At 38.3% G+C, this 25,700-nt stretch overlaps 1 protein-coding gene across 2 annotated transcripts in view; it reads left to right on the forward strand.

Moving 5' to 3' along the window:
- Nucleotides 1-264: 264 nt before the first annotated feature.
- PRORP (protein only RNase P catalytic subunit) overlaps nt 265-25,700 on the forward strand; it is a 121,110-nt gene continuing 95,674 nt past the window's right edge. The window contains exons 1-4 of one of the 2 annotated variants that reach the window (XM_025442959.3): nt 265-641; nt 1,005-2,280; nt 3,804-3,851; nt 4,550-4,682. In XM_025442959.3, the coding sequence (XP_025298744.1) occupies nt 1,298-2,280; nt 3,804-3,851; nt 4,550-4,682 (1,164 nt within the window). In that variant the 5' untranslated portion in view covers nt 265-641; nt 1,005-1,297. The remainder of the gene's footprint in view (nt 642-1,004; nt 2,281-3,803; nt 3,852-4,549; nt 4,683-25,700) is intronic. The other variant, XM_025442960.3, reaches the window with a different exon arrangement.

Genomic DNA, 25,700 nt, shown 5'->3' on the forward strand with positions numbered 1-25,700 from the left:
CGGTGACAGCCACTGCCGAGAATACGGCCATCACGTTACCCGCAGGGAAAGCCGACTTGAAACAGATGGAAAAAAATGATCTTCTATGAGGCAGGGCCAAACTTCACCAAATCCAATTTTAAAGGTGCAAGATAAGGAAACCCGCGTTTTATTTCTCTAACTTGGGACGTTGGCGCGTGTGTACCACGTGACTCAGAAGTCCTTTGGTGTTTCCGGCCGGATGGAAGAGACTTCTTGCTTCACAATATATTTTCTTTTTCTTTCTTTCTTTCTTTTTTTTTTTTTTTGCAGTTTATTTATTTATTTTATTGGAGTTCAATTTGCCAACATATAGCATATCACCCAGTGCTCATCCCGTCAAGTGCCCTCCTCAGTGACAATTTATTTTCCTTGCTCATTGCGGATCCCTAGAAGTCCTAAAGTTTCCTTGTACGTAGTAGACGTCTTCAACAGCCCTTTCTGTCAAAACCTTCAAAATTGTCTTTTCTTTTTTCTTTTTTTTTTTTTTTTTAAATCGCCATCCGGCCCGGCGGAGCGCCTGCGTGTGGTTCAGCCACTCCCCGGTCGCCGGAGCCCTCGCTGTGCATTGTGGACGCGGTAGTCCCGCGGGGCTTATGGTTGCTTTAAACGTGAGCGCTGAGGTGAGTTGTTGAATGGAGTGAACTTCGTTTGTGATCTGTCCCTACACGGCCGGCAGTGCCCTTCGTGGACCTTCCTTCCTTACTTGAATTACTGGCTCGGCTCTCTCCCCATCTCCCCCGCCCTCATATCCTCACCTGACGCGTTTGGCGGCTTGCTGGGGTTGTTATGCCGGCCCAGGGCCCCTAGATTTTTGGCTTTTGCTGCTGCCCTTGCTCCTAGGTGTGGGGTTGGGGGCGCCGGGTAGGGGTTTTCAACTTTGCGCCCCTCCTTCAGCAAGATCCCATGGGATCCTGCCTCTTTTCAGGGGCAGTCGTGATCCATGAGAATCAAACTGGACGGACCTCCTTGTGCTTTTTCCTCAGGTTCACAGATTAGGATATATCAGGCACCGAAGGATTCCTGCCCTGTCTCCTGGTTCTGGGACTTGCGACCGAGGTCGGATTTATTTCCCCGGCTGGTTATTTAATGGAGAACTCACCAGACTCCGTTGTATTAAGTAGCTCCAAAAGCAGATCCTTGATTTGTGTCTGAGAAACTGAAGATCATCTTTTAAGAAGTTGCTGTGCTTCGATTCTCCACACCTTCACTCCCAATTCCTTAATTATTCTATAGAAATAGGGGCTTTTTGACATCTATCTGGTGCTGGTCTCACTGCATGATGACTTTCTGTTTCACTGGTATTCGAAGCCTTCCTAAGCTTTGGAAGAGCAACCCATACCTTGGCCTAGGCCCAGGACACTCTTTTCTCTCTCTCTTTCTTGAAAACTGTTATGGCATCCGGAACCAACAGAAGTGGTTTTCTCTTAAAACAGTGTCTGCACAGAATACTAAAGCAGTGAATCTGCTGATCGCCAAGGCCAGATATCTTAGAAATGAAGGCAGTAGTAAGCAAGTTTCTTCTGATACCCATCTTTTTGCAGCTGGAGCGGCTAAGAAGAGATCACAGATGAATCCTCATAGGAAAGATGATGCCTTGCCACCTATGAGGAACACTATTCAACTCCCAACAAAACCGTTGAATTCTGAAGAGTGGGATAGACTCAAGGAAGATTTCAAAGGAAGGGCTAATTTTGAAAGTTGGATCATTTCTCAAATGGCTCAATCCTGTAGCTCTGTGGATGTCGCCAAATCTCTGTTAGCCTGGGTAGCTGCAAAAAACAATGGTATTGTAGGCTACGATTTGCTGGTCAAGTATTTGTATCTCTGTGTCGTTCATAAGCAGACATCGGAAATTATTGATGTCTATGAGATCATGAAAGCCAGATACAAGAGATTAGAATCTGGAGGGTATACTCTTCTCATCCAGGGATTAATCCACTCAGACAGATGGAGAGAGGCCTTGCTATTGTTAGAAGATGTCAAAAAAGTCATGATCCCTTCAAAAAAGAACTACAATGATTGTATTGAGGGAGCCCTCCTTCATCAAGACGTAAACCTAGCTTGGAATTTGTACCAGGAATTGTTAGGTTATGATCTTATTCCTATGTTGAAAACTTTAAAAGCATTCTTTGATTTTGGAAAAAACATAAAAGATGATCAGTATTCAAATAAGCTATTTGACATTCTTTTGTATCTAAGAAATAATCATCTATATCCTGAGGAGTCATTTGCACACAGTATAAAGACATGGTTTGAGAGGTAATTTTGATCTTTCTTTATGTGTATGTTTTCATTTTGATATCTCTATCTAAAAGCAGCCACCTCCTTTTTTTGTTGTTGCTGAAAATTACGCTATTCAAATTATACTTTTCCTTCTCTCAGATTTGTTTCCCTTTAGAGACAAAATTTTTTTACTCTTAAAGTGATGACAGAAACAAGTTCTCTTCTCCATCACGTAAAAGAGAAATTGTTGGGCACTTGTATGTTTTCATGGGTTTTTTTTTTTTCTTTGTAGAAGGATCATCAGTTTTTTTCTGAGGTGTTCAATATGATGTAATTACAGATAGCACTTGTGACTGGAGTTCATAGCAAGAAAACTGGAGCTGTTTTGGGATCATATTAGTATTTAAGAAGTTTTTCCTAAACCTAGTAACTGGTATCTGTTTAATCTATGCATTTCATTAACTTGGATGGTTAGAGCAGATAGGGGGACCTTAATCAGACATGATTGATATGCAAGTGTTAAAAATGGAAAGTCTCATTGTTCCAGTTCATTTTGGACCTTTCCATCATCCATTTGCTCTCTCCAAGGCTCTCTGCTTTCCCTTTGCTTTTATTCATGTTACTGGCTCTCTGCCTAATTATTGCTTCAGTCTTTATTTACTTATTTCCTCACTACTAATTTATTCCTTTTCTGTTTTTCTCTTTTCTACTACATATCTTCTTTACAGATCTTTGAAGTAGCAACCATGCTACTTATTATTTTATTTAACAAAGTTATTGTTATTGACTATCACTGAAGGAGCTAAATTGTGAAAATTTTGAATGCCTAGGATTTTAGATTTTATTGTTACCTTGGAGTAGAGTTTTAGAAAAGTAACTGCCTAAACAAAACAAAGGGTTGGAGAGGGATTAAGATTGGAAATAGGGAGATCTATTTGGAGGCAATTATAGGTTTGAATGAGAAATGACGAGGTCTTGAATTAAGAACCAAGGAAGGAGAGAAGGCAAGCGAATCAATAGGAACTGATAGTGTATATAAGAGGAAGGAAAGGATAAGTTGATAAATCAAGTAATTTTGAATTCCTTCAAGGCACTGTGGGTGTTTGGTGATATAAAATCTCTTATGATGGAATTCACAACCTAATTGGGAACATAGTACTTGACAGTTAATAGTAGTGTCTAAGAAGATGGTATAGGGGGAGAGATTACTTTGTGCAGGAAGAATCTCCAGTAGCTTTATGGAGAAGATGAGAACTGAGTTTGATTTAGAGGTTACACTATTAATGTCAGCTTCCGAGTCCCCTGAAGGTAGATTTAGTCTTGAAGATGAGGGTTGGATGACCAGAAAAGTGAAGGGAAGAAGGGGGTCCAGAGTAGGGTACTTTGAGCTTTAGCTCTGTCACAGTGTATCACCCACTCTTCTAATTAAACCATTCTAGGGAAATATCCTAAACTTTTCAGAGCTCTTGCCTACTGGGTTTCTAAATAAAATGCCTATTTTTTGGTTCTGGAGGAATCTGACCTTCAAATGATCTGGTTTTGCAATCTTTTTTTTGTAGTGTTCCTGGAGAACATTGGAAAGGACAGTTCACAACAGTCAAGGAAAGGTAAAGCTCAATATTTAATTTTTAGCTTGCTTGATGCAGGTAGTAAGTTTTGTTGCTACTGATCAAAAAATTTTTGAGAATACATTAGAGATAGGATAATTAAGAGCATACCCCAGAGAAAAGCCATGTTTTGCATGTGGAGAACTTGTAGTGCTCAAAATGTTTTTCTCATAAGGTGGTCGGAACCTTGTGTGAAGCCTCAGAGATCTTTTCCTGTACAGATTTGGGACCTCGTGTTTTGGGAATGACTTTAAAAACTATCTGGATGCCCAGCAGTGTACTTTTTTTTTAAAGTATTTTTTTTAATTTTTATTTATTTATGATAGTCACACAGAGAGAGAGAGAGAGAGAGAGAGAGAGAGAGAGAGGCAGAGACACAGGCAGAGGGAGAAGCAGGCTCCATGCACCGGGAGCCCGACGTGGGATTCGATCCCGGGTCTCCAGGATCGCGCCCTGGGCCAAAGACAGGCGCTAAACCACTGCGCCACCCAGGGATCCCCAGCAGTGTACTTTTTTGGGTTTTCTGGCACACCTAACATGTGTTATCAGGTTTATAAGAAATTGGATGCATGTGATGATCACAAAGATTGTAATGTTCTTTTTTCATTACTTTTCAATTTCCTCTTGTTTAAGGATTATTCACTTTAGAAAAAGTTCTTTTCCGGGATACCATTTAACCCAAATTACTGTAATTACAGTGGTCAGTGTTTGGGCTGTGGAAAAACCATAGAATCTATTCACCTGAGTTCAGAAGAGTATGAATCTCTCAAGGGAAAAATCATGAAGGATGTGATAGATGGAGGTGATCTATACAAAAAGACAACACCTCAGGTGAGTCCTGAACAGGTTTTCTTTTTTGGATTGCTTGTCCAGAGTAGGATTGGCAATTTTTTTCTGTAAAAGACCAAATAGCAAATGTTTGAGGCTTCATGGGTCATATGGTCTCTTGCAACTTTTCGACTCAAAATACATTACATAAGTGAATGAGCATGGCTGTGTTCTATTAAAGCTATATTTATGAAAATAAACTATGGATTGGATTTGGCCTGCTGGCTATAATTGCCAACCTTCAGGAGAGACTGCTTAAGAATTTCTTTTTTTTTTTAAGATTTTATTTATTTATTAGAGACACACAGAGAGAGAGAGAGAGAGAGAGAGAGAGAGAGAGACAGAGACACAGGCAGAGGGAGAAGCAGGCTCCATGCAGGGAGCCTGACATGGGACTCGATCCCGGGTCTCCAGGATCATGCCCTGGGCTGAAGGCAGCACTAAACCGCTGAGCCACCAGGGCTGCCCTAGAATTTAATAGAATAATTGGGGTAGACTATCATCCATCTAATGGAGTCAGTCCTGTTTTATCTAGGCACAGATCCACTGAAGTCAAAGAGATAGGTGCTCATTTTCTAAGTACTTTAGAAAATTGTTCAGTAACTCCCATGAAAACATGGTTTCTCATAACTTTCCTAATCCAGAGTTTAAGGTAGCTTGACAGAATTATTTCCAGATTTTCTTAATATTGAATATGATTCTGTAAGTCATTTTTAGTAGCTTCATTTTTGCTTCAGTACTTTATATTGGTTTACTAAGATTAAGTGAAGAACTAAAATGTTTTTACCTTGGAGAAAGGTTGCTTATCATCTTAGTAAGAGCTTTTTCTTCAGGGTACCAAATAAAAACAAGAAGTGAAAATTGTTCTGCCTTCTTACCTTGACTTAAAATTGTCACAGAATGCCCCTAGATCATATGAAGACCTTTAATCTTCAAAATAAAGTCAAAATATGGTCCATATAAACATTAGCTTCATTTTATGGAGTACCTTTTAGCTGATTTTATTGATGAAATTAGAGTTAAGATGCATGAAGTGATACTAAGTACTTTACATTCATTATCTTATATCTTATTTAATCCTTATAAATGTCCTGTAAGGTACTATTTTATTTCTCTTTTACAGATAGAGTGATTGAGACTTGGGAGGTTAAGTCTGCCCAAGAACACCTCACTAATAAAATCTAGGTCTGACTGACCCCAAAACCTTTGCTGTCATACTCTATTGCTTCTCATTGTGTGAAAAGTTACAGTGACAATCCATAGTTCCTTATGCTGCCCCTCAACCTGTATCTTCTAAGAATAAGAAAATTCTGTAATTAAATATTATTATCAGGTTTCAGAACCTTAGCATTAATTCAGTGTCATTTAATAAAAGGTACATTTTCAAATTTTCCCAGTAGTCCCCCTGAAAAGTTATATTTTATAAATATAGGAATTATAAAAATATTTTATATTTTGTATAAAATATAACTTTTCCCACTCTGATCCAGGATTCAACCAAGACTTACTCATTGCTTTTGGTGGTTATGTGTCTCTAAATTGAGAACAGTGCCTTCCACACTGCCTTTTTAAGTTTTTATGACATTGATTTTTTGGAAAAGTTTAGATATTTTGTCTTGTGCAGGGCTTCTCAAACTTTGTACCTATGAATCACTTGAAAATCTGGTTAAAATATAAATTCTGTCTGAAGTGGGGCCTGAGAGTCTATATTTTGAATAAGCTCTGGGATGAGTGATTCTGGTCTTTAGACCACATTTTGAGCAGTAAGACTGTGGACTAATTGTCTGATTGTTTTCTCCTCCATTAATTCAGCATAAAAGCTTTGGGGTATATTGCACAGGTAATGTATGCTCATTGCATCACTGCAATCATATAATATCAGGTTATTCTCACTATTGATGCTAGGTTCCATCACTTAATTAGGAGGGCAACTGCCAGGTATCTCTATTGTAAAAGTAAATTTTTCCCTTTGTAATTTTTTTTAAAGATTTTTATTTATTTGAGAGAGAGAGAGAGAGCAAGAGCACATGCATAAGTGGGGGGTAGAGGCAAAGAGAGAGGGAAAAACAGACTCCCCACTGAGCAAGGAGCCCAATGCAGGGCTCGATCTCAGGACTCTGAGATCATGACCTGATCCAAAGGCAGATGCTTAACTGATTGAACACCCAGGTGCACCTCCCTTCGTAATTTTTGTAATTAAAATTTAAGTAACCTGTGAAGTAGTACTTCAGGCCTATACAGATGTCCTGTTAACTCTTCACCCAGTGTTTTTTACATCATGGAGATGATTTCTACTTTTGGAGATTGCGAAGAGTGATTTTCTAGTTATTTCATTCCTTCCACATTTTTTAACTGGTGTTATTCTATAAAAGATTTCTCCTTTTTTCTGTTCTAGACCTAAGGACTATTTTTTTTTCTTAATTAATTGTGTTAGGATCCATTATCACCATCATTATTCTTTTTTGATGCTCAAATTGCCCGGGTTTGTCCTTTGGGAGCCCCTTCAAGCCAGTTCCTGTGTCTTTTTGACATTTCCTCCACTATCAGTTTTTGCCCCCCGTTTTTGCACTTCTCTTATTTCTGGCACAAGATGTCCCAGGCTCTCACCTTAAAGTTCTTCTGTCTCAGTTATGGAATCAAATTGAATACTTTGGTTTGACACTTGTCAATGATTAAACATTGCTATAATTCCTTTTTAATGTATATCGCTTTGATTCTATCTTAATAGAAAGAAGATTTTGTTAGTTTTCTCTGTTGGCAAAGACTTAGAACCAAGAGCAAATCTTCTTGGAGAGTCTTATACTGTAAGAGGAGTTGCAGGCTCTAGACTATGGTGAGAATAGCAAAGAGTAGTCATACATTTAATTACTATAACTCACAAAGCAACTGGATATATTCACAGAAGGACTGGAACATTTTCGGTCAAGGGAAATGATTTCCTCTTTTTTTCTTTCTAGATATACTTCCCTTTCCCCTCCTGAGGGTCTCCAATCCTGTATTCCATCTCTTGTCACTGCCTTTCACCTTCAGGCTATTAACATAATAATAATTGCTACCATTTATGAAATAATTGCCACATGTCAGGCACTTCTAGATCTGTTACACTCAAAACAGCCTTGCAAGGATTTCATTATCTGAATATGGGGAAGCTCAAGACAAGCAATGTATCCATGATTAAAGAGCAGTGAAGAAAGACATATGATACAGTTGGATTGTTGAGGATTTGGTTTTTGTAGTATTAGTGAGGTAGAAGGGACAGGGATGGATCCAGAGCACTGCTGGTAGGTTGGAGTAGAAGCAACTCTTTTTCTGGGACTAGAGGGAAGGAAGTTAAGGATAGTGGGTAAGTTAAGTGTTTGGGTGCAGCAAAAATTTGAGAACATATATTCATACCTCTTAATTTCTCTGAAGAGTCTGAGGCAAATTGGTCATTTGAAGTTAAGAGAAAGTGTGAGAGTCTAAGCCTAAGGGACCTTGGGGAGAGTTTTAAGCATTGGAAGTTTGAATTATTTGTGAGAGGATTGGGGAAAGTATTGCTGGGTGATGCTGAAGCCCCAGTTGAGGCCAGAGAACGTAAGTTTGTAATGGCATTGATCTGTGAGACATTTTCAGCAGTCCTGGGCCATCCAGATGTAGGAATGGAGAAGGCAGACAGATGGGGTGATACAGGATTTGCTGGTCTGGTACAGTTGGAAAACGAGTTGAGAGTGTAGATGAGAGGATGGCTCAACTAAGACCATGATATCAAGCTTGATAGGAAGTAAAGATGGGTGGGAGCTCATGGATTAGGAAACAATAGATATAAAATTGGATTGGAGGCTCATGGAGGTTGAAGAGCAAGCATAAAAGGAGAGTGACAAGCAGGAGATTTTGATCAGTGTATATTAGAGTTTTGATTTCAGAGGTAGAATGCTCTGTAATGTAAGAGTGTGAGAGTTAAACAGCTGAAGAAGCTTAGAGCCAAAAGTGCTAGATGGTCATCCACAGATTTATTGAGTGTTTATATGATAATTTTTTTAAATAATAATTACAACCACATTTATAAAATGCTTATCAAAAAAATAAATAAATAAATAAAATGCTTATCAGATGCCAAGTAATGTGCTTTGTTACCCTAGGCTAGTGATGAAGAACTGAATCAGGTAGCAAATTTTTTATAAATGTAGAAGTGCCTGAGATGACACAAGGTGCTAGCAAAGAGGAGGAGTCATCAAACTGGCCTGCAGACCAAATCCAGCTCACCACATGTTTTTATAAATAAAGTTTTATTAGAATACAGCCACAGTGATTCATTTATATATTGTCTGTGGCTGCTTTTGTTGGGTACCTATAAAAGAGATCATGTGGCTCATAAAACCTAAACTGACATCTGGCCCTTAATGGAAAAATTTGCTGGCCCCTGATATAGATGACTATCATATAAACTCCAGTTGAGGTAAGGAGTGGAGATATAGTGACTTTGAAGGAGTAATGCGTACTAGAAGAGGGTCTCTTCTTTCTTTTCAGTCCTATAGCATGTTTTGAGAGAATGGGTTACATAAGAACTAAGTAGCTGAGAAGTTACTGATAACCTCAGGAAGAGCAGTTTCAGTTGTACATTGGGGTCCAGAGCCAACTAAGTTAGAGCAACTCAGTGAATACACATTGAGTGTAAACTATACTTTTGAGGGGTTTAGATGAAAATAACAAGAAACGGGATAGTTGTGGCTGGACGATGGTAGAGTTCAAAGGAGGATATAGGGACATGGGATGGGAGAGACTTGTGCATGTTTAGGAGAAGAAAGGGTGTCAATAAAGATAAAAATGTCGAATTAGCAGGACAGGTAAGAGAGAACGGATTACGAATGAGCAAGGTATAGAAAGAGGGGCTGCCAAAAAGAGCACAAATGGGGAAGTTAGAAATGAGAGTCCTCATTTGAGACTACAGAAAAGAAAGTGAAGATGAGTGCAGATATAAACATATGGGCAGAGGAAGAGAAGTTTGAAGGAAATGACATCTGAGTTAAATGGGTACAAGGTAATAGATTGGAATTAAGTGGAAAGTCTAGTCAACACTAGATGGGAGTCACATCTTTGTCTACTTAAAAACAAAGTATGGTGCTAGCTGACCTCCATAAGCACATAAAATGAGAATTATCAAAATTATTTCAGGCTTAGGGGTGCCTGGGTAGCGCAGTCAGTTAAACACATGCCTTCGGCTCAGGTCATGATCTCAGGGTCCTGGGATCAAGCCCTGCGTCAAGCTCCCTACTCAGCAGGGAGTCTGCTTCTTCCTCTTCCTCTGCCCCTCCCTCTGATCCTGTTCTCTCTTTATCTCTCTCAAATAAATAAAATCTTAGAAAAAATTATTTCAGACTTATGTTTTCATCAAATAGAACTCTTTTGTTCATTTTTTTTTTTTTTAATTTTTATTTATTTATGATAGTCACAGAGAGAGAGAGAGGCAGAGACACAGGCAGAGGGAGAAGCAGGCTCCATGCACCGGGAGCCTGATGTGGGATTCGATCCCGGGTCTCCAGGATCGCACCCTGGGCCAAAGGCAGGCGCCAAACCGCTGCGCCACCCAGGGATCCCCGAACTCTTTTGTTCAAAACAAAGTAAATGAGATGGCACCCTCTGATGAAGTGGTTTTCAACCTTGGCTACTAGTTAGAATAGCTTGGAAGATACCAAAAAATTAGTGATACCTGGACTCTACCCCCTATAGATTTTGATTTTAAGTGTACAGTTCAGTGATATTAAATAATTCAAATTATTGTGTAACCATCACCACCATCCATCCCCATAACTCTTTTCATCTTGTAAAACTGAAACTGTACCTGTTAAACAATAACTCACCATTCTCTCCTTCCTCCCAGCCACTGGCAACCACCACAGTACATCCTGTCTTTATGATTTTGACTGCTGCAAGTACCTCATATAAATGGAATCATATAGCATTTGCCTTTTTGACTGGGTTATTTCACTTAGCATAAAGTCCTCAATGTTTATCCATGTTGTAGCATATTGCAGAATTTCCTTCCTTTTTAAGGCTGAATAATATTCCATTGTATGTATTTTTTTAATCCATTCATCTGACAATGAACACTTGAGTTGATTATACAGGTTAGCTATTGTGAATAATGTTTATGAGCATGGGTATACAGATATTTCTTTGAGACTCTGTTTGCAATTCTTTTGGGTATATACCTAGAAATATGATCGCTGCATCATATGCTAAATCTATTTTTAATTTTTTGAGGAACTGTGTTTACAGTGGCTACATCATTTTACATTCATACCAACAGCTCACAAGGGTTCCAATATCCACATCCTTGTCAACATTTACTGTCTTCTGGTTTGTTTGGTTGTTTTATAGTATCTATTCTAATGGGTATGAGGTGGTATCTCATCGTTTTGATTTGTATTTCCGTAATGGTTAGTGATGTTAAGCATCATTTCATGTGCTTATTGACCATTTGTACATCTTTGGAGGAATGTCTGTTCAATTCCTTTGCCCATTTTTGAATTAAGTTTTTGTATTTTGTTGAATTTTAGGTAGTCTCTATATATTCTGAATATTAGTTTCTTATCAGATAATATGATTTACAGATATTTTTCCCCATTCTATGGGTTGTCTCTTTACTCTGTTGTGATAGGGTCTTTTGATATACAAAATTTTTTAAATATTGTGAAGTCCAGTTCATTTATTTTTGTTACTACATGTCTTTGGTGTCATAGCCAAGAAAATCATTGTCAAATTCAATGTCATGCTGCTTTTGTTCTATGTTTTCTTCTAAGAGTTTTGTTCTTTTAGGTTTTATGTTTAGGTCTTTGATTCATTTTAAGTTTCATGTTTGTATAGGGTGTTAGGTAAGGGTCCAGGTTCATTCTTTTTGTATGTCAATATCCAGTTTTCCCAGCACCATTTGTTGAAAAGACTGTCCTTTGCCCATTGAATAGTCTTGGCACCCTTGTTAGAGATCATTTGACCATACATGAGAGGGTCTGGGTTTATGTCTGTTCTCTTGGTCTATATGTCTGTTTTTATGCCAGTACTACACTGTTGTTTTATATGTTTTTTTTTCAAAGATATTATTTATTTATTTATTTGAGACAGGGGGTTGGGGAAGAGCATGAGCAGATGAAAGAGCAGGGGAAAAGAGACAAGCAGACGCCGTGCTGAGCGCGGAGCCTGCTACAGGACTGGATCTCAGGACCCGAAGATCATAACCTGAGTAGGAATCAAGAATTGGATGCTTAACCAACTGAAACACCCAGGCACTTCCAGAACTATATTGTTTTGATTAATGTAGCTTTATAACAAGTTTTAAATTCAGGAAGTGTGAGTTTTGTTCTTTTTTAAGATTGTTTTGATTATTCAGGGTCCCTTGAAATTCCATATCAATTTCAGGATGAGTGTTCCTATTTCTGCAAAAAAATATTACTTGGATTTTGATAGGGATTGCATTGAATTTGTCGATTGCTTTGGGTAGTATAGATGTTTTAACAATAGTAAGTCTTCCAGTCCACGAACATGGGTTGTGTTTCCATTTATTTATGTCTTTAATTTCTTTTAGCAATGTCTAGTAGTCTTCACTGTAATGTTTTTTAGCTTCTTGGTTAAGTTACATCCTAATTATTTAATTCTTTTTTTTTTTTTTTTTTTTTTTTTTTAATTATTTAATTCTTTTTGATGCTATTGTAAATAGAATTGTTTTTGTCATTTATTTTTTAGATTGTTCATTGTTAATAGAAATGCAACCCAATTTTTGTATGTTGACTTTGTAATCTACTTTGCTGAATTGATTTATTCTAGCAACGTTTTTTGGTGTGGAATCTAGGATTTTCTGGATAAAAGATCAAATCATCTGCAAAGATAATTTTACATCTTCCTTTCTAGTTTGGATGCGTTTTATTTCTTTTACTTGCTTAAATTGCTTTGGATAGAACTTCCAGTATATATTTAAATAGAAGGGGTGAAAGCAGGCATCCTTGACTTGTTCCTGATCTTAGAGGAAAAGTTTTCAGTCTTTCGCCATTGAGTATGATGTTTGCTGTGGGTTTCTCATATATGACTTTTACATTGAGATAGTTTCCCTCTATTTCTAGTTTTTGATTTTTTTAATCATGAAAGGGGGCTTTTGTCAAATGCCTTTTCTGCATCAATTGAGATGATCTTGTGTCTTTTTTTCCCTTCATTCTGTTGATGTGGCCTCTTACACTGATTGATTTCGTATGTTGAAATCATCCTTGTGGGATCCCTGGGTGGCGCAGGGGTTTGGCGCCTGCCTTTGGCCCAGGGCGCGATCCTGGAGACCCGGGATCGAATCCCACGTCGGGCTCCCGGTGCATGGAGCCTGCTTCTCCCTCTGCCTATGTCTCTGCCTCTCTCTCTCTCTCTCCCTGTGTGACTATCATAAATAAATAAAGAAAAAATATTTAAAAAAAAAAAAAAAAAAAAGAAATCATCCTTGTATTCCAGAATTAGATCCCACTTATATAGTGTGTAATCCTCTTATTGTACTGCTGAATTTTGCTTGCTAGTATTTTGTTGAGTATTTTTGCATCAGTGTTCATGGAGGATCTTGGTCTATAGTTGTATTGTCTTTCTCCAGCTTCAGTTTCAGTGTAACACCAGCTTCAATGAGTTGGGAAGTAGTGTCTCTCTCAATTTTTTTGGAAAAAGTTTGAGAGGGATTGATATTAATTCTTTAAATGTTCAGTAGAATTCACCAGTGAGCCATCAGATTCAAGGCTTTTTCTTGTTGGGAGATTTTTTACTGATTCTGTTTCCTTATATATACAGATATATTCATATTTCTTCTTATTTGTGATTATGCTTTGTTGCTTGAACCTCTGCTCAAAAGCAGCAATCAGCAGAGCATAGATCCCCAATATTTGGAGAACAGGATCTTTTTTGTCCATCCTGGTTCCCATAATGCATATGCAAGCTGCTTTAGGAACATGGTAGCTGCCTGCCATTTGGCTTGGGATGAGAGATGAGTAGCTGCTGCTGCACTAAGAGCTAAAACTGGACAAAATTAAGGATAGTTTTGCATCCAAGGCTTCCCCTGCAATTTGCAAGCCTTCCACAGACTCCAGAGTTCCAAAATAGTTATATCAGACAGTTTCTGTCAGTGTAATTGTTGTCTAGGTGGGAGAGACAGATTCCTGGCACTTCCATCTCCACCATCTTCCCTTCGGCTTGATGAGTTTTGACACATATATACTCCTGTGGAGCTGTCACCACAGTCAATATAATAATATATTTATTACCACCAAAAGTTTCATCTTGCCACTTTGTAATGGCTCCTGTACCTCATCTTGCCTCCCCCACCCCAGGTAAACAGTCAATATAATAATATATTTATTACCACCAAAAGTTTCATCTTGCCACTTTGTAATGGCTCCTGTACCTCATCTTGCCTCCCCCACCCCAGGTAATCATACTATATATTAGTGGTTTTTGTCTGTTTTTTAAAAATATATATTCAGCATAATAGTTTTGAGATTTCGTTCGTGTCTTGTGTCTCATTTTTATTCCTGAATATTATTCCACTGGGAATAAAATTCCACTGGGATATGCCACAACTTGGAAATTCATTCACCTATTGATTGACATTTGGGTTATTTCCAGTTTGAGCCCCATGTTGGGTGTAGAAATTACTTAAAAGATAAAATCTTTAGGGGCACCTGGGTGGCTCAGTCAGTTAAGCGTCTGCCTTCAGATCAGGTCATGATCTCTGGGTCCTGGGATCAAGCCCCGAGTCCGGCTTTCTACTCAGCAGGGAGTCTGCTTCTCTCTGTCTCTCTCTCTCCCCTCCCCACTTCTGCTCCTCCTCACCATTAGTTTTTTCTCTCTCTCTCAAATAAATAAAATCTTTAAAAAAATCTTTTAAAAAATTGGGTTGCTTATTTTTTAAAAAAGATTTTATTTATTTAAATAAATAAATTTATCTCTCATGAGAGAGAGAGAGAGAGAGAGGGAGAGAGGCAGACACATAGGCAGAGGGAGAAGCAGGCTCCACGCAGGGAGCCCAATGTGGGACTCGATCCCAGGACCAGGATCATGCCTTGAGCCAAAGGCAGAAGCTCAACTGCTCAGCTACCCAGGCATTCCTCTAGATACAATTCCTATGTCAGATATATCTTCTGCAAATATCTTCTCTGTGGCTTGCCTTTCATTTTTATAAAATAGAGGTTCTGATTGAGTTGTTCAGGTTTTGGGGCTTAGACATCAGGATTTTCAAAAGTTCCCAGGTGATTTTAAATGCAGCCCAGGTTTGAGAACCACTGCTTCTAATGTGAGGTTTTGGTCTACAACCATACCACCCTGAACACACGCCATCTTGTCTAATGTGAAGTTTTGAAGAGCCCTAATGATGTATGGCAGTTTTTTTTTCTACAGGATAATTTTGGGAGAAAACCTCAGAGGTAAATTTTTAGCTTTTCTGTTTTAAACCTTTGTTTATTGTACTTAGACATCACAGCCAGCAGATGGCAATAGTATAACATGTAAAAATTATTCTAGGTTTTATAGCCCGATCAATCAGGTTAAAGGATTTGAAAGATTATCTACGTCATTTTTAAGTCTGGTTAGTGATAGTAGGTAAGACAGGATGTGAATTTTAAGTGAACAAAGCAGAAATCCAAATAGTATGTATGTCCTGTGAAACTAATTGAGAGAACAATAATGAAGATCAGAAAGTGCATTCAGAGCTATATGAATACTGTTAGTTTAACATTAATAAGATATTTTCCCCTTATTAACCTTCATTCTTAGCAGTAACATTATGGTACAGATTTTTTTAAAAAATTCAACTGTTAAGGTATGAATTCAATTCTTCCTTGAATCTTTTTATTAGGGAAAATTTCAAACATATGTAAAAGGAGAGGGACTAGTATATCGACCCCCTAGCTCAATGATTATTAACTCATGGCCCCTCTTATTTTATTTATACTTCCACCTGTTGTTCCCTTATCTCTCAGATTATTGTGAAGCAAATCTAATCTTAATCATTTGTCCTATAAATTATAAATTCACTTCACTTGTTTCTTTTTTTTTTTAATTTTTATTTATTTATGATAGTCACAGAGAGAGAAAGAGGCAGAGACACAGGCAGAGGGAGAAGCAGGCTCCACGCACCGGGACCCTGACGTGGGACTCGATCCAGGGTCTCCAGGATCGTGCCCTGGGCCAAAGGCAGGCGCCAAACCGCTGCGCCACCCAGGGATCCCCACTTATTTCTTTTACCGTTCTCAAACCTGGTAAACCTTTTACTTTTCTTTTACCGATACTTCTTTGTAGAGTGATTTTTCTTAAAGAAATACTTTAGAAGAGCAAAAATCTCTACACTCAATGTAGGGCTTGAACTTACAACCCTGAGACCAAGAATCACACACTCCACTGACTGAGCCAGCCAGGTGTCTTAAGACCCCCTTAAATTCTTAAAAATTAAGGACTTCCTGAGAGCTTTTGTTTATGTAGGATTATATTTATTGATAATTACTGGATTAGAAATGAAAACCAAGAACCTTGGGATACCTGGGTGGCTCAGCGATTGGGCATCTGCCTTTGGCTCAGGTTGTGATCCCGGGATCCAGGATCAAGTCCCGCAGCGGACTTCTGCGAAGAGCCTGCTTCTTTCTCTGCCTATGTCTCTGTCCCCCCGCCCCCCCCCCCCGCCTCTGTGTCTCTCATGAATAAATAAATAACTCTTAAAAGAAGAAAACCAAGAACCTTTAAAAAATATGTATTAATTTATTTGAAATAACAATATAAAAACTATTACATGTTAATATGACTAACATTTTCTCAGTAATAACTGTCATCCAAAACAAAAACAATTTGTGAAACAGGAGGCATTGTCATATATTTGTAAATGTCTTTATTTACTTGCCATAATAGAAGATAGCTGAATTTTTGTATCTGCTTCTGTACTCTGTTGTGATTTTGGCTGAAGCATATGAAAAAAATGGAGGCTCATTAGAAGTAAACATAGTTAGAAAAGATAAGATTATTTTATTCACATTTTCAGATAATTATGTTTATTCTTTGATATTATATCAAAACTCCTGCATACTTGTGAGCAAATGTGAAAAGGGCAGATAATATGTTAATATTATTATAAAAATAGTTTTTAACTGACAGATTTCCTGAACCACAGTGAGAACCACACTGCTTTAGAAATACTCTACAATAGATATAGTTTCCTTTTTCTCTCTTTGAAAAGTTTCAGTAAAATTTATCTCTCTCAATTATACAAACATTAACAAAAAATGTTAAAAAAAATCTCAATACTCAGCATTTTTTTCAGCATATTTTCTATTTAATGTCTTCTATTCTCTTTTAGTTCTTTTTTTTAAGATTTATTTATTTATTTTAGAGAGAGAGAGAGGAGAGCACTCTAGTGGGAGGGGCAGAGGGAGAGGGAGTCTTAAGTCAGACTCCCTGCTGAGCAAGGACACCCCCCCCCCCCCAGCCAGGGCTCAATCCCAGGACCATGAAATCATCATGACTTGAGCTGAAATTGAGCATCGGACACTTAATCCACTGTGCCACCCAGCCACCTCTTTTTCACTTTTTTTTTTTTTTTTAAGATTTTATTTATTCATAAGAGAGGCAGAGACACAGGCAGAGGGAGAGGCAGGCTCTCTGCAGGGAGCCCAGGATCAAGCCCCAAGTTGAAGGCAGACCCTCAACCACAGAGCCACCCAGGTGCCCCTATTTTAGTTCTTACTGAAACGAATTTCATCACCATCTGTCACTTCAAAATGGAAGTGTTTTTGTTCAAGGGGATCCCTGGGTGGCTCAGCGGTTTGGCACCTGCCTTTGGCCCAGGGTGTGATCCTGGAGTCCTGGGATCGAGTCCCAGGGATTGAGTCCCACATTGGGCTCCCTGCATGGGGCCTGCTTCTCTCTCTGCCTGTGTCTCTGCGTCTCTCTCTCTCTCTGTCTCTCTCTGTCTCTGTGTGTCTCTCCTGAATAAAAAATCTTAAAAAAAAAAAAAAGGAAATGTTTTGTTCTAATCACAAAATTTTTTTAAATAAAATTAATATTTATTAATTATAAAAAAATTTCAGTCAACATAGATAGGTCTAAAGAGGGAAATAATATGGGGATCCCTGGGTGGCTCAGTGGTTTAGCGCCTGCCTTTGGCCCAAGGCATGATCCTGGAGTCCCGGGATCAAGCCCCACGTCGGGCTCCCAGCATGGAGCCTGCTTCTCCCTCTGCCTGTGTCTCATGGAGCCTGTCTCTCTCTCTCTCTCTCTCTACGTTTATCATGAATAAATAAATAAAATCTTTTTTTTTAAAGGGAAATAATAGCCTACAATGGTCCTCTCATTTTGAGCTTTTAATGAAACTCTTAAACTTTAATCACAGTAGCAGTCCCCCATAAGCCTGTGATTTAAAACTTCTTAAATAAAACTTTAATGACTTGGGATTCTGTTTTCTGAAAAAGAAATTGGAAAAAAGCAAATCACCTGTAGTACATTTAATTGAATTTTGGGGGTTAAGTTTAAATCAAACCATTTGTTCTGCTTGATATCTCTTGAGTTAATTGACAGAGGGAGACCTTCTGGTGTTTCTCAAACTACAGACTTAAGACAGCACATTCACCTGAATGAATGTCAGTATAAGAACCGATCTAATGTAGGTGTTTGTTGTTGTTATTATTATTGTTTTTAGTTTGAACGGCAGTGGCAAACTTGAAAGATGTGAATTGACTAAGCCCTTTGTTACAGTATTCAGAACTTAGCACTCTCATCTTTTCTGGGTTTGAAGCTCAAGTTATCTCTAAGATGAACTATGAGGTTTCCCCCCAGTTTTAAAAAAATGTTGAATGGCAAATGACAAACTTGTGGGGTTTGCTACTTTAAGAAAAAAACCTGAGAAAAAAATGCAATAATATGCTAAGTATAGTTATATGTATATGTATGTATGTATTTTGAAGTCTCTATAAAAGTCCATTAATGAATATAGTCCTTAACTTAGGAACATTTTACCCAATGCATACTTAATTAGCTATTAATGTTATTCCCCATTCTCTCTTCCTTAGCCTTACAATTGAAAACTGGAAAATAGGCATGTCATCCTTAGATCATTCAGGGTGGTGAAAAATCAATGAGTTTTGAAGTACAGGAAGGGTGAAAACATAAAAAGAGAAGCAGATAGATTCTTTGCAGTGGCCTTGTCAATGTCAGATATTTCCCTTATATCTGTATTCTTCTTCATTTTCTCCTATATAGTACTTGCTGAAATTCTTCCAACTGGGATCAAGTCATTTTCATTAGAATTGGCTTTAAGCAGTGTATTTCCTTCTGATCCTTGCTGAATTTTGTTTTACAAGGGAATGGGAATTTTGTGTGGTTGTGGGTGTTTGTTGCCTCTGTTTTAGAGCTGGGTGGGCAATTTTTAGACATGGAGAACAGTTTTCCTGATAGATTTGTAGAGGATGCTAGAATGGGAGGTTTCATGAAGATTACAGTGCCAGAGACAAGGATAATGGCGCTTTTAGGGTGGAGATTTGAATAAGGTGGAAGTGTACAGATGAAAAACTTGAATTATTTTTTTCTCAGGCCAAAGACAAAGTCTGGTCTCTCTTACATCCTATGATCTTTTCTCCCTTAGGTTCAGGGGGGTACTGCTATTATAATGTAGCCCCATTATGTAGTTTGGCATGGAAACCAGGTCATTTCTGATAAATTTGGACTTATGGGAAAAATATTGTGAGTTCTAAATAACCAATTTATAAGTGAAGTTTAGAAATAATGTATTGGAAGTGAGGCACTACCCAGGGTAAGCACACTTTTTGAGTTTTCTTTTCCTTAGGAAATAGATGCCTCAGGTTTCTGATTCAGTTTTTCTTTCACTGTTGAATAAATGTGTCAGTTGTTATTGCCTTTTCACTTGGTCTCCCTGGAGAATAGAATAGGGACTAAGATAGATTAGAAACAATAACAAACTGGTACTGAAGACTGTTTACTTCTGAGGGAAGAGAAAACTCTCAGTGTGAAATGGCAGCAGCAGAAATGTTGAGAATAAGGGCAAAGGTCTCCTTCATTCTCCATGTGGCTCCAAACTCCTAACTCCTGATCTTTGTGAAGATGTCCCTCTAGCCCCCTTTCTTCTCTCAGTTAAATAGAACTTTGTCCTTCTGGATATTCAGATATCAAAATTGTCACTCATTCTGGACTTCCCTCTTTCTTTCCTTCATACCCTACCGCCAGCTACCAGAAAGTCCTGTTGATTTCCTTCAAAGGATTTCTGACCATTTTTCATCACCTTCACTACTACCAAGCTTTTGATCCAAGCTACTGTCATCTCTAGACCAAGCAATTGCAATGGCCTCCTAACTGATTTCCCTGTTTCCCAATGCCCAAGTTTGTTTTCAGTTAGTAATCCTTTTGAATCCATGTTGGGTAATGTCACTTCCCTGCTTAAAACTCTCCAAGAGCTTTCCATGTCACTCAGGCTGAAACTCAGTCTTTACAGTGACCTGCAAGGCCCTTTGCAATCTTGCTCCCCTTTAGCCTCTCAGATCTTACTACATTTCAGCTGTATTGGACTCCTTTGTGTTTCTTTCTTTTCTTTTTCTTTATTTTTCCTTCATATTTCTTGATCCTAGTAGATATGCTCTTACCTCAGGACCTTTGCACTTGCTATTTCCTCTTCCTCCAAATATCTTCATGATTATTCATCTACTTCTTTTAGCTCTTTTTGCATCTGTAACCCCCACACCTCACCCAAGTATTCTGTCCCTGCTTTATTAATTTTTCTCCATAGCACTTATTACCATCTACATACTATATGTTTTGTTAGTTTTTATTATCTTTTTTTTTTCATATTAGGATAGAAGCTCCATAAAATAGGAATTTCTGTGTGTTTGAACTCTGTGGTGGTATCCCCATAACTTAGAACAATGCTTGGCATAAAGATGCTCAATTTGTTGAATTAATAAATAATAGTTACCATTTACTAAATGCTTCCTGTGTATCAGGCACTGTGCTAGATCTTTGTTTTCCCTAATCCTTTTGATAATCCTCTAAAGAAGGCAACATCTCTTATTTGCTAGGCATCAGAGAGGTTAAGTGACTTTGCCAAGCCAAATTTGTTAGTTTAGTAGTAGAGCTAGGGTTAGAACCCAAGTCACTAAAATCTGAGTTCTATTCATTAACCTTACCTATATTTATAATGAAATACTGGGCCACTAAGAAATTTAATAATATTGTTTGGTGTTTTTCATTTGATAAAGGAAAGTAAGCAACATAATTCTAACAACACTTTCTATCTTGAGTTATTTTGACTTTAAAAGATTAAAATGGAATAAAGTTGGGTATTTAAAGGAGCATGCCTTAGTTATCTGGAACACTTATATTCCCTCAAAATGCAAGATAGAAGGGAGTATTTGTATTCTCGAAGAAATTCAAGAGATCTTTTACAATATTCTCTTTAGTTAGTTTTAACTATGCTTTTAAAATATAAAGCATACATTTACGTAAGGCTTATATGCTAGTCACTATTGTGAATACTTTACAACCGTTAACTCATTTAACATCTGTTTGTTTGGTTTTTTCTAGAATTATTTATTTTGTTTTAGATAGAGCTCAAGCAGGAGGGGCAGAGGGAGAGAGAATCCCAAATAGACTCCTGGCTGAGCATAGAGCCTGACTTGGGGCTCAGGCGCCCCTAACATCATCTTTATAATAACCATTAGAAAGTTACTTCATTGCAGTAGTGTTTGCTTATCCACAGTTTCACTTTCTGCAGTTTCCTGTAGTCAGTCATGGTCTGGGAGTAGATGATCCTCCTGATATAATGTCAGAAGGTCAGTAGTAGCCTAACGCTGCATCATAATGCCTGTCATTTACCTCACTTCATCTCATCACATAGGCATCTTATCACCTCACATCATTATAAGAAGGATGAGTACAATCTAATAAAGACATTTTGAGAGAGAGAGACCACATTCACATAACTTTTATATAGTATGTTATTATAATTGTTCTATTTTGTTACTATTGTCATTAATTTCTTACTATGCCTAATTTGCATATTAAATTTTGTCATAGGTATATGTATGTATAGAAAAAAACCCAGTTTATTTGAGTTCAGTGCTATTGATGGCTTCAAGTATTCACTGGGGGGTTTGGAATAAATCCTCTGTGGATAAGGGGGGACTGTTTTCTTGTTCTCCGTTTCGTCATCTTTAAACAGAGCAGATTGAACTGCATAATCTCCAAGGCCCCTTCCAGCTCTGAAATGTTGAGACTTTCTAATTGTTGCCAGGCAACCTAGCTATGTGTTAAGTAAGGTAAGGTCAACTTTTCTAGTGGGAGCAGAGATGAGGGTGGTGCCCTGAAAACGGTACAGAGTAGAAGAGAAAGTTGTGATTTAGGTGCATAAAAATGCAGAATCTGTATCTAGCACAGTGTCAGTCTGGGAAGGAAGAACGGGAGCATCAAATCATTGCTGAGGTTTCAGGGGGTAAGGCTCTTTACCTCTTTGCCTTTCAAAGGCAGAAATTCAAAGTTAAGTCTTGAGCAGAGCACTGCTTATTATTCAGTACTACTTTGTAGCTATATGTTGAAACTTGGCCAATGGTTCTTCTCCCGCTAGCTTTCAAGAAATAAGAGAGAAGAGTTTAAGAATGTGGTATGTGAAAGTATCAAACTTGAATCTGATCAAACATCTAGAGCCAACTACTGATTTACAGGAAATATAGGGAATATGTTACACCTGAAGGCTACAGTCCAAATCTAGTCCATGGGAAACTGTGAGACAACCCAGTATCTTCCAATAAGTCAATTACAAGGAGACAGAGACCAATTTGTATTATATCAATCATTTGCAGGGTATGGACTGTACTGGGCTTTTGTTTAGTTATTTTTGGTATATTTTTTTATCGGGGTTCAGTTTGCCAACATATAGCATAACACCCAGTCCTCATCCCGTCAAGTGATCCACTCAGTGCCCGTCACCCAGTCACCCCAACCCCCTGCCCACCTCCCTTTCCACTATCCCTTGTTCATTTTCCAGAGTTGGGAGTCTCTCATGTTCTGTCACCCTCACTGATATTTCCCACTCATTTTCTCTCCTTTCCCCTTTAATCCCTTTCACTATTTTTTATATTCCCCGAATGAATGAAACCATATAATATTTGTCCTCCAATTGACTTACTTCACTCAGCATTACACTCTCCAGTTCTATCCACGTTGAAGCTAATGGTGGGTATTCATTGTTTCTAATGACTAGTAATGGGCTTTTATTTATTTACATATTTTTTAAAAGATTTTATTTATTTATTCATGAGCGACAGAGAGAGAGAGAGAGAGAGAGAGAGGCAGAGGGAGAAGCAGGCTCCATGCAGGGAGCCTGACATGGGACACGATGAGAGAGAGAGAGAGAGAGAGAGAGAGAGAGAGGCAGAGGGAGAAGCAGTCTCCATGCAGGGAGCCTGACATGGGACACGATTCCCGAGTCTCCAGGATCACACCCCGGGCTGCAGGTGGCGCTAAACCGCTGCACCACCGGGGCTGCCCTGGTATGGGCTTTTAATTCCTAATTTGAATGATCAGAGAATTCTGAACACCAATTTGAACAATCAGAGAATTCTGAACATCAGTTGTTGGAAATATTAGGAAATTACTGTTTATTATTTTTTAGGTGTAATAATACTAGTGAGTTATATTTTGAAACTATATTTTAGAGTTACACACTGAAATATTAGGATTGCAGTCTGGGCTGCAGGCGGCGCTAAACCGCTGAGCCACCCAGGCTGCCCCAGGAGAACCATATTGCTTTTGCTTTGCAAAAAGATTAATGTCTGTTCTGGAGTTTTAAAAAGATCCTTTTCCTGTTAATGCATTCTGTAGTGAAAACTATAGCTGTAGTGGCAATCTGGAATGCTCCATTGTGCATCTATCTACCCCTGTCTTTAGTGCAGGTGGCAACTGCAGATTAATTCCAATGTGGTTAGGCCTTCCATGAAGGGAAATTTGAACCTGAGAGCTGATGTTCTCAGCAGTTCTAATTGGAAGATGTGGAGTAAGGGGATTTCCACTCTTTGTTAATAAGATCTCCAGGCGTATTTCCTCTTTGTTTTTGCATTTTCCTGAGCTATGAAGCAGCTGCAGGGTAGTAAAATGTGATTTCCTGCACTTAGGAGTACCGTCTTTACTTTTGGAGACTTATAATTGGAAGAGTGGAATGTTTATGGGTTGAACTACCTACACCGCTGATTTAAATGCTTGTTTTGTTTTGTTTATAAATTCACTGCATTTGTGCCAGTGGTAGGTGTTTGCTCAGTTGATTTGAAGTAGCAGATAACTCAGTTGTCCCAGAGGCAGGCATCCATCTTGATGGACCACTGCTTTTACTAACAGTATGCTTCTTTGTGAACCAGCAGGAAGACTATGAATGATAAAATTGCATTCTGCCATATTAAGAAAAATACTCTATCTCCTTTGCAGATTAATACAATATGCATGCTTGTCTTTGGGGTTGAACTGATTATTTAACCTATAAATTCCCCACAATGAGAAAAGTGAGAAGGGGGTATTTTTCAGGAAAATAGGATTAGGCCCATATGAGGTACTATGCTGGGTGCAAGGTCACTGGGAGATGAAAAGAACTTATTAGTAAAGCGAATGCTCAGGAGCTAGTAAACATAAGGTGAAAGGTAGAAGGCATTATCATAAATTAGCACCTTTTCTGCAGTCAGTATCCCATGGCCTAATAACTGTGATTCATTTTTCCAAAATATATTTAGGGGCCTATACTACATATAAACATGGGCCAGACCTTTGGCTAAAGAAATTTTTGGGGATCCCTGGGTGGCGCAGCAGTTTAGCGCCTGCCTTTGGCCCAGGGCGCGATCCTGGAGACCCGGGATTGAATCCCACGTCGGGCTCCCGGTGCATGGAGTCTGCTTCTCCCTCTGCCTATGTCTCTGCCTCTCTCTCTCTCTCTCTGTGACTATCATAAATAAATTTTTAAAAAAAAGAAAAAAAAATTTTTGAGGTGACCTCTTCCCAAGTTGCTCACTATTGTGGTAATAGTATCAGGCTTCTGTGCAGAGAAACACCAAATGATTATTAGAAAATAATAAGGGATTATTCTTTTTAAATATTTATTTTTCTAATTTTATTGAGATATAAGGGACATACAACATTGTATTAGTTTAAGGTGTACAACGTAGTGATTTGATATATGTAAGGAAATGATTGTCACATAAAGTACCAAAATAACCTGACATCACTTCCAGAAGTAGCAGAGCAGAATAATCAAATCCAAAGCACAGCATGCAGGTTCCTGACCATCAGCCGTGTTATCAGTGAAGTGAAACTAGTATTGAAATCCAAAAGGGTTTACTTTTAATTTAACATTATTGTGTTAGAATAAAACTGTTAAAGTTGAATACTCTTATAAAGGAATGATAGTAGATTTTCAGGGGAGAGGAAAAGGTCATAACTTTGCCTTTTGTTTTGCAATTAACTGGTGGTTTTTAGGTTTTTGTTCCATGGGATTCTGAGCCACCAGAAACTTCAGTAAAATTTTGTGTAAGTATGTGTGCAGTGTTTTAGGTGGGTTTTAGACTGATAGATACCACATATATATTCAAGGTAAAATTAGATTAAATTTCCTGTTTATATATCTAAGGACACCAAACTTTATCTGAAAATGGTCAAAAATGGAAGAAACAAGTGCAGTGTATTTCAGCAGACTTTCTCTAGTTCCCTGGAGTCCCAAATGGGGCTGAACAGCCAGTGACAATGGCCATTCAGGATAGGATCTCCCTATCTTAATTCACATTGCATCACAGATCTTGTAGACTTAGGCTGACACCACTGTTTACAAGGACTTAAACCACTATCTGGATGACTCCCTTAAGAGGACTTTTACGAATATTGGGCTCTCCTGGACTCCATGTCCTCTCCTCACCAGAGGAGAAAACTCATTTCACTACCATGGAATGCATTTTTTTTCTCCTGGAAGAAGACCCAGAGGCATTTTTTTTTCTCCTGGAAGAAGACCCA

This window comes from Canis lupus, chromosome 8, assembly GCF_003254725.2.
Source record: "Canis lupus dingo isolate Sandy chromosome 8, ASM325472v2, whole genome shotgun sequence".
In the NCBI taxonomy this organism is placed as follows: Eukaryota; Metazoa; Chordata; class Mammalia; order Carnivora; family Canidae; genus Canis; species Canis lupus.